This window comes from Anser anser, assembly GCF_964211835.1.
Source record: "Anser anser genome assembly, chromosome: 4".
Taxonomy (NCBI): domain Eukaryota; kingdom Metazoa; phylum Chordata; class Aves; order Anseriformes; family Anatidae; genus Anser; species Anser anser.
Genome location: NC_139724.1, coordinates 38325939 through 38342219, shown reverse-complemented (window position 1 = coordinate 38342219; position 16281 = coordinate 38325939). Strand labels below are relative to the sequence as shown.

Genomic DNA, 16281 nt, shown 5'->3' with positions numbered 1-16281 from the left:
ACCACTGTGAAACCCACGGACCTTGCAGGACACGGGGGGAAATGGCTTTTTTCCTTCAAATTAAGGTGATAACATAGGTGAGCAGGTTTCCTTCAAGAGGAGAGAAAATATCGCAGCTCACAGTGGTGTAACAGTGCTTGGGTAGGATGGAGCTGCAATTTCCTACACTTACCAGAAAAGCCATTATTGCAGTTGCAGAAGGCTTTGGGACAAGGTGAAGTTGGCCGCACCTACCAGCAGCAGCTGGAAGCAGTTTGGGTCTGTGCCCATTAATGTGGTTTAACACTCGCCCACACCTGCCCTGCATGGCACAAAGTGCAAGTGCCAGGAGGAGGAGGGAGCCCTGGGGCAGCACTAAAACCCCTCGGCCGGAACAAAAACCTGACTGTGCCAGCCTTTGGACCCAGGCGGCCCTGTGGGGGGGCTGCTGTGGCTGGGCACCAGCGGCCAACTGGGTGGCCTCTCCCCCAGGAAGCTCCTTCAAGCCTCACTGGAGCCACCAATGATCAACCACCCCGGTTTTGTCACGCTTGCAAGCACGTTTTCTGGTCCACAGGTTTGCTCTGCACCACCCCATCACCAGGCCAGGTCACTGGGCACCACTGTTTTACCTCCGGCAAGGGCTGCCCAGATGCTGGCAAAGCAGGAGGGCTCCTACAGACACATCTCCCTATGCCCACGCACCCCAAGAAGCCTCTTATTCCAGCCACAGACCCACAGGAGCCAAAAATCCCCTTTCCCTCTGCCATCTTCGTATGCCCTGGGCTCGCTGTTCTCCTGGGGGACACTAGCTGCTGTCCCACACCCGGATAAATGTGGGGAAATGGGCTCAGGCCCAGACAAGGTCCTACCCTGCCAGGGTGGGGGCTGAAGGGGTTCTCACAGGCCTCTCCCTGTTTCTGCACGAAGGACAAGCTGTTCGATATTGTCCCTGGTCTGTCTAAGGTGCCGAAATCACCCCAAATACCTTTTTTTATTTTCATGCATGGCAATGGAGGGATTCATGCATGGCAATGGAGGGATTTGTTTTTCTCCTTTAAAGTTGGGCACGCTAAGCAGAGTGATGTTCTCACGCTGCATCAGGAATCAGCTCCTGACCTTGCCTTTCTCTGTAAATTGTCTTCCAGGCTCACAGCTAATGAAAGTCTATTACTGAGAGGCCACATAAATCCCCTAACATCCCTGGAACAAAGAGGGAAAAATAGAATTTCTTTCAGCGAAAGAAACCAGAATATGATGAGTTCAGAAAGCCCAGCTACTCTCTGGGAAAAAAAATGACTGCAGTTGCTCCCAAACTCAAGCATGTAGGTGCAAAGGGGAGAGTGGTTTGGTGGAAACAAATGAGGAAGAAAGTAGCTGGACGAGACCTGAGAGAGTCACTCAAATGGGAAAAACCAGAAGCAAAGAAATAACCTTTCTGCATCTTGTCAGTCTGTCCTAGAATCTGTAATGTTCTGTTTGACGCTATACAAACAGGCAGAGGAATTTGCCATATTTGCCAAATTCAGAGGAATTTGCCATAAATATGTTTTGCAGGGCACAAGATCTGTTCAAAGCTCTGCTGGCATTTTCCACACCCCGTGTTTGTCATGACAAGTGGGGAGGGAGCTGGAAGTTCACCCCTGGCCCCCAGTTTTTGGCTCCGCTGCTCGGGCAGCCCTCGGGTTGCGAAAGCTGGCACCGGGCGCTTGCACAACCGCCGGGACACGCACCACGGGCAGGGCCGGACCCTGGACAGCCGGACAGAGGGCCGGGCGGTGGGAGCTGCCCGCAGCCCTGCCTCCGGGGCAGCCAACCAGGGCGGGCAGCCGAGCACACCCCCGGGGAAAGTCCAAACCCGGCTCTGGCCACCAGAGGAATGTAAGAAATGGTCCAGCAATTCGTGCCACTAAGGGGTTTTGAAGGGTTAACATTGAGGCCTGGGTTTAGGCGCGAAAAGAACAAGGGATTTCTTCGGAGAAAAACTACTGACTTTGCACGGATGTGCAGTAACTTCTGATAGCCGGCCAAGAGACCACCAGATAAGGAGGAAGAATGAGAGCCTTCCTGTCTTCCTGTCTCCCTGGACCACCAGATAAGGAGGAAGAATGAGGGCCTTCCTGTCTCCCTGTTCGAGCAGCCCCTGAGAAAGTAACAGAGACTGATAAGCAGGCGACATCGGATTCGGGAAACCAATTATAATAACCTTGCCTCTTTTAGAAGTAGTAATAAATATGTATTAGCCTAGGAGTATAAAAGAGTAGATGCCTTACGTAACGGGTGTGCGTCCCGGTGGAGCAGAGACTCCCGGCGCACCCAGCGCTGTTTGCTTGCCTCTATTCGTTTAATAAATTGTAAACTCTGATTGTAATCCTATTTGGGACTCAGTCATTTATAACAATTGGGGGCTCGTCCGGGATGGTCTTGGTTCCTGAATTCTGACTTGATCTAGGAGGGGCGCCCCCACCATTTGGTGGCTCCTGTTCGAGTCAGGTCGGGGCTAACACCATCCTGAACCTGAATAAGGGCAAGCAAAGATTTAGATTTTTTTTATGAGCTCCCTTTGCCGGCTGCAGCACTATATTTTGCCCGTAATTCTGCGCGCGAAGATCCGAACGAAGACGACGGAGTCGTAAGTATTTAATGTGTATACCGTTCGGTTGGGTGGGTTTCGGTTGCCTGTGTGTGTGAGAGTGTGACTGAGACGGAACGTAGTTCCGAAGCGATTGTGGAGGTCTTCTAACCGCGGTTCCAATCTCCCGCGAGGGACTTGGCCGGTGAAGGACCGAAGCGATTCCTATAGGATTCGTGGGTGGGTGATAGGTCCTAAACCCCCTGCAAGACACTCTCACTAAGGCAACCAAGGGCTGTAGGAATTGCCACAGTAAAATTCCTAGATGGGTCAGACAAAATTGAAGACCCGGGACCAGAGAAAAGGGAGCAAATTACCAGACATACCACCAGAAAGTCCATTAGGGATAATGATTAGAAATTGGAACGATAGGGGCCCCAGAAAAGGAAAAAGCAAAGTAAAAATGATTCAGTATTGTATGATAGAATGGCCAAAGGAGCCTTTAAGACCACATGTCTTTTGGCCTATTTTCGGATCTTTTGAAGACTGGGTTTGCCAGGCTTTAAATCTACATGTTAACTCAAAGGAACCTTTTAGCCAGGAGGAAAGTGATTATGCAGGATTATGGATCAGGATCTCACGTCCTTTTCCAGCCTCAATATTTACACTAAAAGCAGACGAGAAGTTTGACGAAGAAGAGAACAAAAAAATAAAAAATAAAAAAAAAGGAAAAAGAAAAAGATGATGAATGGGAGTCATTGGATAACCTACCACCTCTATATCCTAACAATCCACCCCCGGTGGTGCATCTTGTAATCCTGTTTTGTTCTTAAATGTTTTGACTGTGTCAAGGAGGAAGGTGGGAGCATTATCTAAGTAACAGTTTAAAAGTTTGGGTATATTCGCGGTGGTGTTCGGTCAGTTTCCCAAGTATCGGGGGAGAGGGGCTGACTGATTATCAAAGTGGTAGAACGGAGAGTCACTTCTTTGGTGGTTCGGGCCTGAGCCCTAGGAATTTGGTAAGAAGGGGGAGAGCGAATTTATTTAGGCCTCAATACCTTTTTAAACCCCCATCTTGACGGATACACAGGAGTGATTCCTTGTTTTGTGTAGGCTTACTAACAAAGTGCATGAGAAAAATTAGCATTCGGCTTGAAATTCGGTCTTATTGAAATGTAAATTTTGTGGAAAAGGTGTTATTGTTTGTCTAGAAGACGGAAGGCTGAGTGCTTCAGGTGTTTTTCCGAAGTCCTGCGGATTTATGATTGGAATGGGGCTCATTAATAATCTGAAATAGTAAAGTTTGTATGTGGAAAGAAGAGTTTAATCCCAAAGAATTGGGACATTTGGGAAGAAGATTAGGAAAAGATAGTAAAAACCTGCAATAAAAAGGTTTGCGTGGAAATTGAAACAAGGGACAGTAAGTAATATAAATAAATAAAAGGGAATGGGAAATCAAGGAAAAGGGGAAAATCCAAAAAAAAAAAAAAAAAAAAAAAGACGTCCTAAAAAAAAAAAAAAAAAAAAAAAAAAGCCTCCTTGGGTGCATATTGGCACATTGGAAGGATATTGTTAGAAATGGGGGCACAGAAAGCAAGAGGACTTTCACTAAGTATTGCAATCAATGGTGGCCACTATATAAACTAAATGGCCACTTTATGGATCAATCGACTATAACAGTGTCTTGCAATTAATGTTTTTGAGGAGAGAAGGAAAATAGGATGAAATGTTGTATAGTGATATGTTGTTTCAGCATCTTGGAGGGAAAAGGTTTGGAATTAAGTTGGCCCCTGACTGAGCCTTTGGTGTTGGCATTAGAAAAGTACGGGCTGGAGAAAGATAAAGGAAGTGTTAAAAGGGTTGTTGAAGGTGTTAAAGGCTGTGTGGCATGTAGTATTTAACAGAGCTGTTTGAAGTTGAATGAGCAGGGGAAGAGGATGTAGGAATGTTAATAGTTCCGCCTCAACCCGAGGCTGAGATCTCTAAATCGCGGTGTGAGCCCTCTGGGGCAGGGGGACCGTGATGGGTCCGAGAGAGTTGTCGTGGAAACAGAAAAGCAGCTAACTCTTGAAACAACCTGAGTTCCTGTGTGAGCTCAGATTGCCAATGGGACCGCTCAGGGAACTGTCAACGATTGCATTCCCCTGACCGACCCCCTCACTGAGACCCTAATCACCCCGGAAATTATGTAAATACCAAAATCTGGTTAAAATGGGAAACGAGAATCTGTTCCAACAAGGTCCAAAAGAAACCCCTATGGAATTTTTGAATTTTTGGACCAACTTTGAAATGCAATGAGAAAAAAAAATGGACCTGGCTTAAAAACAAACAAACAAACAAACAAACAAACAGAGGCAACTGGCTAACCTCTTTCCAGGGCAATCAGCCCCTGATATCAGAAAGAAATTGTCTTAGGCTGCAGGACAAACAACAGTCAGGAATGATGGGGACCTGGGGCATCTACCCTAGCAGGTCCACTAGTTGAAATAAAGCTAGGAAACGAAGACAGGCTTGAATTTTTTGTTGGTTATGGGAGCTTCTTTCTCTGTGTTAATTAGGCTGTAAATGTAATAGGAGCAACATATTCAGTGTTAAATAGTTTAAAAGGACGATTAGGAACTAAGACAACTACAATAATTGGAGCCACAGGGAAAGAGGAAGAATGGTCATTCTTACGACCCCTTGATTTGCGTTTTGGGGGTGAGGAACTAACCCATAAATTTTAGTATGTACCAGAATGCCCGATGCCACTCTTGGGACGGGATCTATTAGCCAAATTAGATGCAACAATAACCTTTGAGGATGGAGAATTAATAATGAAGGTACCTGAGTCCAAAGTAGGCCAAATCCTAATGATCAAAGATAAACCCTTTGTTAATATTCCAAGAGAAGTAGAAAATGCAGTTATAGCAACAGTACGGGAAACAGATGTACCAGGGAAGTCGAAACTGGCACAACTGGTAAAGGTGGAATTAAAGGAAGGAGCCAAACCTGTTTGAATCAAACAATATCCACTTAAGATAGAAGCTAGGCACGGGAATAGTGAAAATTATTGACAAATTTCTCAAATATCAGATTCTGGAAGAATGTAAATCGGAATACAATACTCCAATTTTTCCAGTAAAGAAGCCGAATGGCGAGTATAGATCTGTACAAGATCTTAGAGCAGTAAATGAAATAACAAAGGATATTCACCCGGTAGTAGCTAATCCTTACACATTGTTAACATCTGTGAAAGAGAAATATAAATGGTTTACCGTGATAGATTTAAAGGATGCCTTCTTTTGCATACCTCTTGATAAAGATAGTAGAAAATTATTTGCCTTCAAATGGGAAAACGTATTGAAGTTTTTGGACCACATATGGTAACAACCGTTTTGGAACAAAGGGGGGGGGCACTGGTTATCACCCAGCCGGATGATGAAATATCAGGCAATACTAACTGAACAAGATGACATAACCTTGAAAACGACTAACCTGTTATATCCAGCAGTATTTCTAGGAACTGTTCCAGAAGAAGGACCATTGGAACACAATTGTGTGGAAATAATCGAACATACGCCAGCCGTGAATATTCGAAGGATGTACCCCTTGAAAGGTATTCAGTGGGAATACCACACTCCGTGGCACCCACAAAGCTCAGGGAAAGTAGAAAGGATGAATCAAACAATAAAACAACAATTGGCTAAGTTAATGATCGAGACACAGCTGCCCTGGACGAAATGCTTACCATTGGCACTTTTAAACATAAGAACTAAACCACACAGTGAGACTGGTTATCATCATATGAAATGTTATATGGTACGCCTTATTCTCAAGGGATGCCCCTAGGGAACAATGTAGTTGAGGATCATAGTATCCAGAAATACATAATTACCATTGGAAGGAGATTACAGGAGATAAGATAAATTGGGATGATGACTCAGACACCACCTTTAGGATTTGCTATTCATAAAATACAACCAGGAGACAAGGTCTTAATAAAAACCTGGAGAGAAGAATCATTGAACCCCCGATGGGAGGGACTGTACCTTGTTTTACTTACTACTGAAACAGCTGTGAGAACAGCAAGAAGGGGTTGGACCCACGCATCCAGAATAAAAGGACCAATAACTACCGAAGCCTGGAGGGTTGAGTCCACTCCTGGGGAACTGAAACTGAGACTAAAGAGGAACTGATATCCCAGCAATGAGGTTCTGCATGAATTAAGGGCACTGGATAAAGAGGACAAGTCTGAAGGGAGGAAAGGGAGAAGGCAAGACCGGGGTAGGACCCTCCACTGCGGCGTGTATGGTCTACCGAGGGAGGCAACCCCTATGGGTATTGACCGCCGAGTGAGAGTGCCTCGACCGGACTTCTCCCTCACCAAGATCAGTTTGTCCTGAGAAAAATAACATGAGAACCTTTTAAACCCATAATAAAATTGTGATTAGTTTTTCCAGGAGCTGGATCACCCTGAAGGGCTGAATGGTAACACAAGCTCTGAAAGCGGGCCCAACCCCATGATTGAAGGCGCTTCCCACACTCTCAAGATTGGACGGCGAAAAAGGCTTATAATATGACAGGTCGCCAAAGAGAACTGAATTGTGACTGTAAGTGGAAACCCAACGTGGGAGCTTGGAAGCGTGCATATACGAGTACAAACGGGGCAGACATTGTAACAGGACCACTCGGTAACAAGGACACTCTGTATTATCACGCCCCAAAGGGTAAAGATGGATGGGATGGTCATTTTCCAAACGGGACGTGGGCCCTAAAGGGACATTATTGGGTGTGTGGCAAACATGCTTACAAGAGGCTACCTGGAAACTGGTCGGGAATATGCTATGGGGGGTACATAAGACCCTTGTTCTTTTTATTGTCACAAACACAAGGAAATCATTTAGGAATAAGATTATATGATGACCTGAACAGAGTAAAACGATCTATTGATACTTCCTTATCCGGGGGTAGTGCCCAAAAATGGGGAAAGGATGAATGGCCTCCTGAAAGAATCATACAGCATTATGGGCCAGCCACCTGGAACCCAAATGAGTTGATATCAGGAGCCCGAGAACCTATTTATAATTTGAACCGAATAATTAGGTTGCAAGCTATCCTCGAAGTTGTAACAAATCAAACAGCGACAGCCTTGGATCTTTTGGCTGACCAATCCACTCAAATGAGAAATGCTATATTCCAACATAGAATGGTCTTAGACTATTTACTAGCAGAAGAAGGGGGAGTATGTGGAAAACTGAACGATTCTAATTGTTGTCTACAGATTGATGATAATGGAAAAGTGGTCAAGCAGATAACAAAGGAAATTAGAAAGTTAGCCCACGTCCCAGTACAAACTTGGAAGGGTATGGATTGGGATTTCTTTTCATGGTTGCCTGGTGAACCATGGGTTAAAAGGATGCTGTTTTTATTTTTATGTGGTGTAATGACATTATTGTTTATACCTTGTATGATACCTTGCTTTACGTTGTTGATACAGCGAGTAATAAATAGCACCCAATTTGTGATGACTTCAGTGGAGAGAAAAGGTGACGTGTCGATAATGATGCTTAAGAAGTGGACACCCCGAGAACTGACTGATGAAATCCAATTGTTACTGACAAAGGTTGAAGGAGAGACACGAATTGATGATTAAAAAAAAAAAAAGGGAGGAATTGTAAGAAATGGTCCAGCAATTCGTGCCACTAAGGGGTTTTGAAGGGTTAACATTGAGGCCTGGGTTTAGGCGCGAAAAGAACAAGGGATTTCTTCGGAGAAAAACTACTGACTTTGCACGGATGTGCAGTAACTTCTGATAGCCGGCCAAGAGACCACCAGATAAGGAGGAAGAATGAGAGCCTTCCTGTCTTCCTGTCTCCCTGGACCACCAGATAAGGAGGAAGAATGAGGGCCTTCCTGTCTCCCTGTTCGAGCAGCCCCTGAGAAAGTAACAGAGACTGATAAGCAGGCGACATCGGATTCGGGAAACCAATTATAATAACCTTGCCTCTTTTAGAAGTAGTAATAAATATGTATTAGCCTAGGAGTATAAAAGAGTAGATGCCTTACGTAACGGGTGTGCGTCCCGGTGGAGCAGAGACTCCCGGCGCACCCAGCGCTGTTTGCTTGCCTCTATTCGTTTAATAAATTGTAAACTCTGATTGTAATCCTATTTGGGACTCAGTCATTTATAACAGGAAGGTGCCAGCAGGAGGTCAGCATGTGGCGGGGTTGTGTCCTGGGGCACTGAGGGACGGGGAAGAAGTGCTTGCTCGGCCATGCCACCTGGGGGTGATGGCTCATGGTGGCCTCATGGTGGCCTCATGGTGGCCAGGGGAGGTTCGGGTTGGAAATGAGGTGACATTTCTCCTCAGGGAGTGGTCAGGCGTTGGGTTGTCCAGAGAGGTGGTGGCGTCACCGTCCCTGGGGGTGTTCAAGGAAAGGCTGGACGTGGTGCTGAGGGACATGGTTCGGTGGGTGATACTGGTGCTAGGTGGCTGGAACTGACGAGCTGGGGGTGCTTTTCCAGCCCCACTGACTCTAGGGCTATTAGGGCGCCCCCATGGCGGCCTCCCGCCCCGCCCCGCCCCGCGTGGCCACTTCAGGGGAGGGAGCTGCGAGCCGCTGCCCCCGCGTGACGTCACGCCGCGCCGCGCCTGCGTGCCCCTGCCTTATACGGCGGCGCTTGCGAGCGTGTCCTCCCTCCCCCCCCCCCGTGACGCGCGTGGCAGCGCCCCGCCCCGCCGACGTCAGCGCGGGGCTCACCGGCGAGCCCGGGGCCGGGCGCTACCACTCCGCGGGGCGGGGGGGGACGGGGAGGACGAGTGCCGGTGCCGCCGCCAGTGCCGGTGCCATGTACCAGGGCCCCGCGCGCTGCCTCTGCCCGCTGCTGCGCCGCGCCGCCACCGCCAGCACCGCGCCGCCACCGCCCCGCGCAGGTGGGGACGGGACCGGGGGGGGCGGGGGGAAAACGGGAGGGAAACGGGGGGACCGCGGCCTTGCGGGGCTTGTGGGGGGTCCCGGCGGGCACTTGACGGTGTCTCCTCCGCAGGGTGTCCCATGGGGAGCGGCAGCAGCCGGCTGTACAGCGCGCTGGCCAAGACGCTCAGCAGCAGCAGCGCCGCCGCCGCCGCGCCTCAGCACCGGGAGTGCGCGGGGCAGCCCGAGGCGGCCCCGCTGGAGCCCATCGACCCGCAGGAGCTGCTGGAGGAGTGCCAGGTGGTGCTGCGGCGGCGGCCGCCCCGCTGCCAGAGGGACTTCGTGGACCTGAGGCAAAAGGCGGCCGGCGGCCCCCGGCCCATCCGCGTCATGCAGTGGAACATCCTCGCCCAAGGTGCGTGGGGGCCGCCCCGGCGGGGACCCGGAGGGGGAAACGCGGCGGGGGAAGGCGTTGCGTGGAGCTGCGCCCCGGCCCTTAGGCGGCCCTGGGGCTGGCAGGGCAAAGGGAGAGAGGCGGGCTACGTGAGGCGGCGCTGACCGAGGGGAGGGGGCTTTCGGCGCTTGAAATGGGTACTTCTTCCATTCCGAAGGAAACAGCCCCCCTCCTTGCGCCTGTGAAGCCAAAGGTAGCACCGACTGCCTGTCTTAGCAGAGCATGGTCTGGTCAAAAAGCTGTGGCCTCCCGCTTTTAGCTCTCAGCCCCCCAGAAGAGAGGTCTGTCTTCCTGTAACTTTCTATGTGAAGCTTCTGTAGTTTCTTAATTCGTGCGTTGACAAACTATTTGGAGATTCAGATCGGTTACAGGAATTCCTAATTCCTGAAAATAATCGCTACCGATCTCTGTCAGAGCCCTAAAGTCAATACGTTTAAGTTTAATTACGCAATAGCCTCACCCGAAAGTCTTTCGGGGCAGGGGAAGTTCCCCAGGTAGGGACTGGCTTCGTGTTCTGCAGTTAGGTCACTCCTGTACTGCTGCATTTTTTCCTGGCCAAGCTGTGGCAACGCTTGTTGTGGAAGCACTTGCCACAGTGCAGTGACCTGTAGGAAGAGGAGGAGAAGTCTTAAATCTGACTTATTTTTGCTATCGGTAACTTCTTTCTTTCACCCCCCCTAATTTCAGCCCTCGGAGAAGGCAAAGACAACTTTGTCCAGTGCCCCATGGAAGCCCTGAAGTGGGAGGAGAGGAAGTGCCTCATCCTGGAGGAAATTCTTGCGTACAAGCCTGATATCTTGTGCCTGCAAGAGGTCGACCACTACTTCGACACCTTCGAGCCACTCCTCAGCCGACTGGGCTACCAGTGCACCTTCTTCCCGAAGCCGTGGTCCCCGTGCCTGGACGTGGAGCGGAACAACGGGCCGGACGGCTGCGCCTTGTTCTTCCTCAAAGACCGCTTCGAGCTCATCAACAGCGCCAACATCCGGCTCACCGCCATGAAGCTGAAGACCAACCAGGTGGCCATAGCGCAGACGCTGAAGTGCCACGAGACTGGCAGGCTGTTCTGCATCGCCGTCACCCACCTGAAAGCCCGCACAGGCTGGGAGAGGTTTCGCTCCGCGCAGGGCTGCGACCTGCTCCAGAACCTGAAGAGCATCACCCAGGGCGCAAAGATCCCTCTCATCATCTGCGGAGACTTCAACGCAGAGCCGACCGAGGAGGTCTACAGAGAGTTTTCCAACTCCAGCCTCAACTTGAACAGCGCGTACAAGCTGCTGAGCCCCGACGGGCAGTCGGAGCCGCCGTACACCACCTGGAAGATCCGGCCCTCGGGGGAGTGCCGGCACACGCTGGATTATATCTGGTATTCCCAGCACGCCTTGAACGTGAACTCAGCCCTGGGCTTGCTGACTGAAGAGCAAATTGGGCCCAACAGGCTGCCCTCGTTCAATTACCCTTCAGATCACCTGTCCCTGGTGTGTGACTTTAGTTTTAACCAAGACCCTGACAGACTCCTATAACTTGTTGGAATGCCACCCGGTATTGCAGTGTCTTAATTCACTATTGTTTTATTTTACTGAGAACTTTGGAAGCTGTTAAGGATGAGGAAGTACTGTTGACTAAACGTTCTCTCAGGCACGTGTTTGGAATTACGCTTGCCCTTCAGAGCTCATTCATCTGTAGCCTGAGGGAGGAAGAAAGGAGTCAGTGTTCTCGAGGTGGTGGTGGTCTTGCTGTATTAGGGTTTGAAAACTGGAAGGGAAACGAGCTTTATCCTTTCTCTAACCCCTGTGTCTAAGGATGTAATCCTCTAATGAATGCGGAGGCCTGAGTATTTAAATTAAAACACTTGTGTATGTAAAACAACTTGCCCTGGCAGCATGCTAATTTTGTTTATGTTAGGCTTGTGCCAGTACCAAAGGGAACAAGGCTCGACTTCTCAGTCAGATTCTCTGACCTCTCTGTTGCAGTACAAAGGAAGGTTAATGCAGTTTAGACATGAACAAATCTGAGCGTGTATTTGGGTAGTCTTCTAATTTTTACATGACTTAAGAGTGTATTCAAAGTGAGTAGATGATAGCACAGTGTGAGGGAGGCCCCCTCCAGTAGCAGCAAGTGAGGAAGCAGAGGCTAACTGCTGTGTGTCACGCAGTAATAGCCTCACCTGTCCAAACAAGCATGCATATGTCCATTACACACACAGGGCCTGTAGCTAAACACAGTAACTGGCACCTTTGTCCCTTCGGTACTTCCCTCCAGAGGGCATGCCTAACCACAGAGTATTTTCTCATCTGCTTCAAGCATTACTTTTCTGAATGGTTTAAAGTTGTAGTCTCATCAACTTTGCAGTTTCAGTAAAGGGCCAACCTTTGTGTTGAAAGACTTCTTTTATTTATCTTCAGAATCTAAAGCTACACTGGAACCTTATTAGAAGATAAAACGTATTTATTGAGGGACTTTGGTGATCCTGTACCTGACTTGAAATCATACAGCGGCAGCGTTCAGGAGCCCATGCAGGTCCTCTTCCCGTGGCCCAGTGCCCAGGCCACGACAGAGGTGGGGTTGTGTGGTAACTCTCGTGCGTGGAGTGGTGCTCAGTGGTATGATGTGGGTATTGCGTATATGGATTGCAAACATGCCTCTGTGCCAGAAAAGGGCAGAAAAGGTAGAAGAGAGACCAATAGCTGGAGTTGGGCTGACATTTAGATAGTTTGGAGAGACTAGGCAGAGCAAATAAAGCGGTACTTCCATGTAAAGTAAGGCCCACACTGACTGAAATGTTCTGGGTGTTTATTAATAAAAGTCCGTGGGAAAAAAAGTAACGTCTTACTGCCATCTTCTTTCATTTCCCTCATAAATGGGTGATCTCAACTAGTGACTTTCCTAGCTTCAAATTAGTAGCGATGCCACGGCTTCCGGACCTACTTCCCCAACCCTGCGGTCCTCATCTTACCAATTGCCACAACTGCTCTGGTTTCGTGGCAAGTGTTGTTTCTCAAACTCACGTACCCAAACCTCCCAGTAAGTCTGTAGGGAAAGGTGTTACCTGTAGAGAAGTTCAGCTGATTTCTCCCCTAGCTAATGATGAAGCCTAGACCTTACGTTACCACAAGTATTCCTCTTTCAACAGCTGTCTGCAGCCACAACCCTGGCCAGCACCCATCTCAGAACTGCACAGCAAGGTGCAAGGATTCCTCCCTGAGGGGGCTGCCAAGCACACAGCACAAGTAGCTCCTCGCACCAGGCAGCTCTGTTCGTCACTTAACTTTTAAAACATCATCTGAAGAGCAAGAAAAGACAGGTAGCTGCTTCCCACAGCCCATAAGTTACTGTGTGTGTTCCATACTAATATGAAAAACACAAACACCCCTTCCAGGTAAACGACTCAGGTGCTGCGTTGCACAGCTGTAACGCATGGTGTGCTTTGAAGATGAGGAGATCGTCGTCGTGTCCCTGAACACTGTAAGTGGCTGCTGTGGGGGAGATCATGGGCCAGAGATTCAGATTCCAGTGTTAGTAACCAGATTATACAGGTTTCAAAAACACCTTTCAAAAACAAAACCAACAAAAAAGCCCCTAATTTCTATTTTTCCTTTTGCCTAGGCAGCTCCATTTCCTGAAGGCTATCCAAGAGTGCTCATCCGTGCGGTGCTGCCTCGCCTTGCCCAGGGCAGGCAGCCCTGGCACGGGTTACAGCAGGCTTTGTGTACCAGCCAGAGCCAAGCTGCAGCACCGACACCGCTCCCATCGCCACTCCCAGAGGGGGATGGAGAATATTTGGTATCTGGGTGATTCTTACGCCGCTTTACTCAGACCCTGGTTTTAAACAGTAATTGTGTGGGGACATACCGCGTGATTTCTAGGATCACTGCAGAGCTTTTCTAAAGTAAAACGGGCTGGGACTCTTATTTCACCCCGGACGCTCGACACTAAGCGTCCCCTGCTTCATGTCCTTACAGGGCAATTTTGAAGGGGTGCAGGGAGGGGGGGGATGTGAAAATCACACATCCCTGCTAGAACACAGCAGTGGACGCTTTCTGATACATTTTAATGAAAGGCAGACAAGACTCAGAAATTAACTGGTGATTTCCCAGTCAGTTTCAGCCTTTTCCCAGTACTTGCTATAAAATGTGCTTTTGCAGATGGACTGTTTTGGAAAGCTTAAGTGAAATATTGCCCTTGCTTTTGTTTTACTCACCAAGAAGCAGGCCTGCAGGCAAAAGCATTTCGCTGCTGCTATAAATATCAGTACAGTAAATATTTTTCACAGGAAGGAGGAGGAAGGTTTTTAATTATTTTTTTCTGTGTAGCAGTATGACTCTTGCAATAAAAATTTCTTCAAGGCCCTTCTTGTAGCTGCCTGCCTTATAAGCACACCAAGGCTAGAAGTCTCAACAGATCCCTTGCTCTAATCTTGAATAAAAGCTGCATTGGCTTTAGCAGTGTCGGTTTTTCCCCTGCCCTCAAGCTAGCTGAGGGAAGAAGTGACCCACTTAGTTAATTTGCTGAAAGGCAGAAGCTGCTGCAAGCTTATTAAAACGCTAGCTACCTTGGATAACAATTAGATCAGAAGTAGATACTGTCACTTGCATCTTTCCCATTTAATAAGCTTAATACCTACTATTTGATGTCTCTACAAGGCAGAAATTGAATTTAGCTTGTTCTGGCTGTGAGCTTCTTCCTGCACAACCGAGATCCCCGCTGCATGTGTCACGGTACAAGCTGAGGCTTCAGGCACCCCACCACTTCCCCATCAACTACCTGACCACCTCTGGCTCAGTGATCCGCGATCAGCTCAGACGTAATTCTCCAAAGTCCAAAAGTTGATTAAATCAATTAGCAGAGGACCCCAAAGAGCTAAGCCTTCCCCAGCAGCATGCTTTACTCAGCTCACTGGAGTTGTGTCAAGGCACAGAACCCTTCACTGAAACACTCAACTTAGATGCCAGCAGAAGTTTTTGCCAAAAAAAAGAATTTTGGTTACAAGTAGGAGCCTTGCTCTTCTGAAACTCAGCTGTAGAAATCCTCAGGGAGAGACTGAACACCTCTTGTAAGCACGTCTCATTACCAAGATGACACAATTCTGGAGAATAACTCATCTCAGATTAACTTAGAGGAACCACACACACAAGCAATGCTTGTCTGCACCTAAGCAAACACATTAAAATCACTGCCTGTGAAAGGCTGTCCGTATTTGTATCTAGCAGCTAAATATTAAAAAAGAGAGAGGAGGACAGAAGCATACAGGGAAAGGTTAACAAATAGGGTCTCCGCTGTTTGAAGCCTGGCTAAGTACCCCTTCCATCTCAGTGACAACACATCTTCATACAGATCAGGATTCCCACAGCACTTCACACACATCTGATAAACGTCCTCGGGCAGCTGGTACACGTGTGTGCTGCTCGCTGTGTGGCCAGGGGAGAGAGCCAAAGGACCGCCACCAGACATAGCACGGGCAGTAGCTGCAGCGCCTCAGGGCACGGCTGTGGGCAAGCAGCAGAGACCTGCTCCTCCATTCCTTTCATTCCTGCCATTACACAACAAAGTCCTGGATCTAACTTAAGAGGAGGAGCTCGCCAGCTGGAAATCCTTTCCAGGAAGGCACTTTGGCCCCAGCTGACCTCCAGCGTATCTAAATTAGGTGTGGGAAAGGTCTCAACTACAAATACTCCAGTGATATACATTTCATGCGGTAAGATACAGCGCCTTTTACACAAGATCAAATAACAGCCATTTAAAAAAGGATTTCTTACAGAATAGACAAACATGGGTTTAAAAATACCATTGATTTTCTCCTTGTTGTCTTCTAGATCCTATCTGTTCTACCTCCACAGCATGCCTCACTGCCTGCCTGCCTGCCTCTCTTTGTAGTGCTCCATTTCCCTTTGTCCGGAAGAGTTGCCTCACAAACTTCCAAACAAGTCTACTCATTGCCCAGCTTCCCCCTACTTCCCTTTCCAACCTACCTCTTCCCTGGCAGCACAAATCCTCTTCCTTCTTGAACACTTCCTCCTGTGAAAGTCTTTGTCCTCTACTCTCAGGCTCGGAAACACAGTTCATCTGTAACCACCTTTGCTTCTTTGGATTAACTGCTGGTGGAAGGGATTGCTGCCATCTACACCAAAATCATTTTCCTCCTTCAGGTTGTTCATTTGTTCTTAAACTCTGGGAAGAGGGAACTCTGGGAAGGGAAGAACGGGGCTCACTGCTAGGACTCTGCAGGTAACTCCTTCTTCTGCATTAAAAGTTAACATGAAAAAAATAACCTCTAGCGCAACTATTTAATACTGGCCTCCTTTATCGCTACTCAAGACCTCAGTTCTGGATTTCTGTTAAAACTGCTCCTCCAGGCATGAAGTACCTAAGTGGTCACTTG

At 48.4% G+C, this 16281-nt stretch overlaps 1 protein-coding gene and 2 long non-coding RNA genes across 3 annotated transcripts in view; 2 read left to right on the top strand and 1 right to left on the bottom strand.

The window, feature by feature from the left end:
• The window catches only part of LOC310898529, a 194256-nt gene extending 183673 nt beyond the window's left edge, over window positions 1–10583 (bottom strand). Inside the window, exon 1 of the long non-coding RNA XR_014583363.1 lies at window positions 10363–10583. This is a non-coding gene — a long non-coding RNA (uncharacterized lncRNA). The remainder of the gene's footprint in view (window positions 1–10362) is intronic.
• LOC310898528 lies at window positions 1861–8231 on the top strand. The gene is made up of 2 exons (XR_014583362.1): window positions 1861–2611; window positions 6042–8231. It is a non-coding gene; the product is annotated as an uncharacterized lncRNA (long non-coding RNA).
• On the top strand, window positions 9078–11768 carry NOCT (nocturnin). Its single transcript, XM_083833747.1, is given in 3 exon segments — window positions 9078–9573; window positions 9576–9863; window positions 10590–11768. Coding segments are annotated over 3 exon segments (1605 nt in total). The 5' UTR covers window positions 9078–9092; the 3' UTR covers window positions 11426–11768.
• Window positions 11769–16281: the final 4513 nt, after the last annotated feature.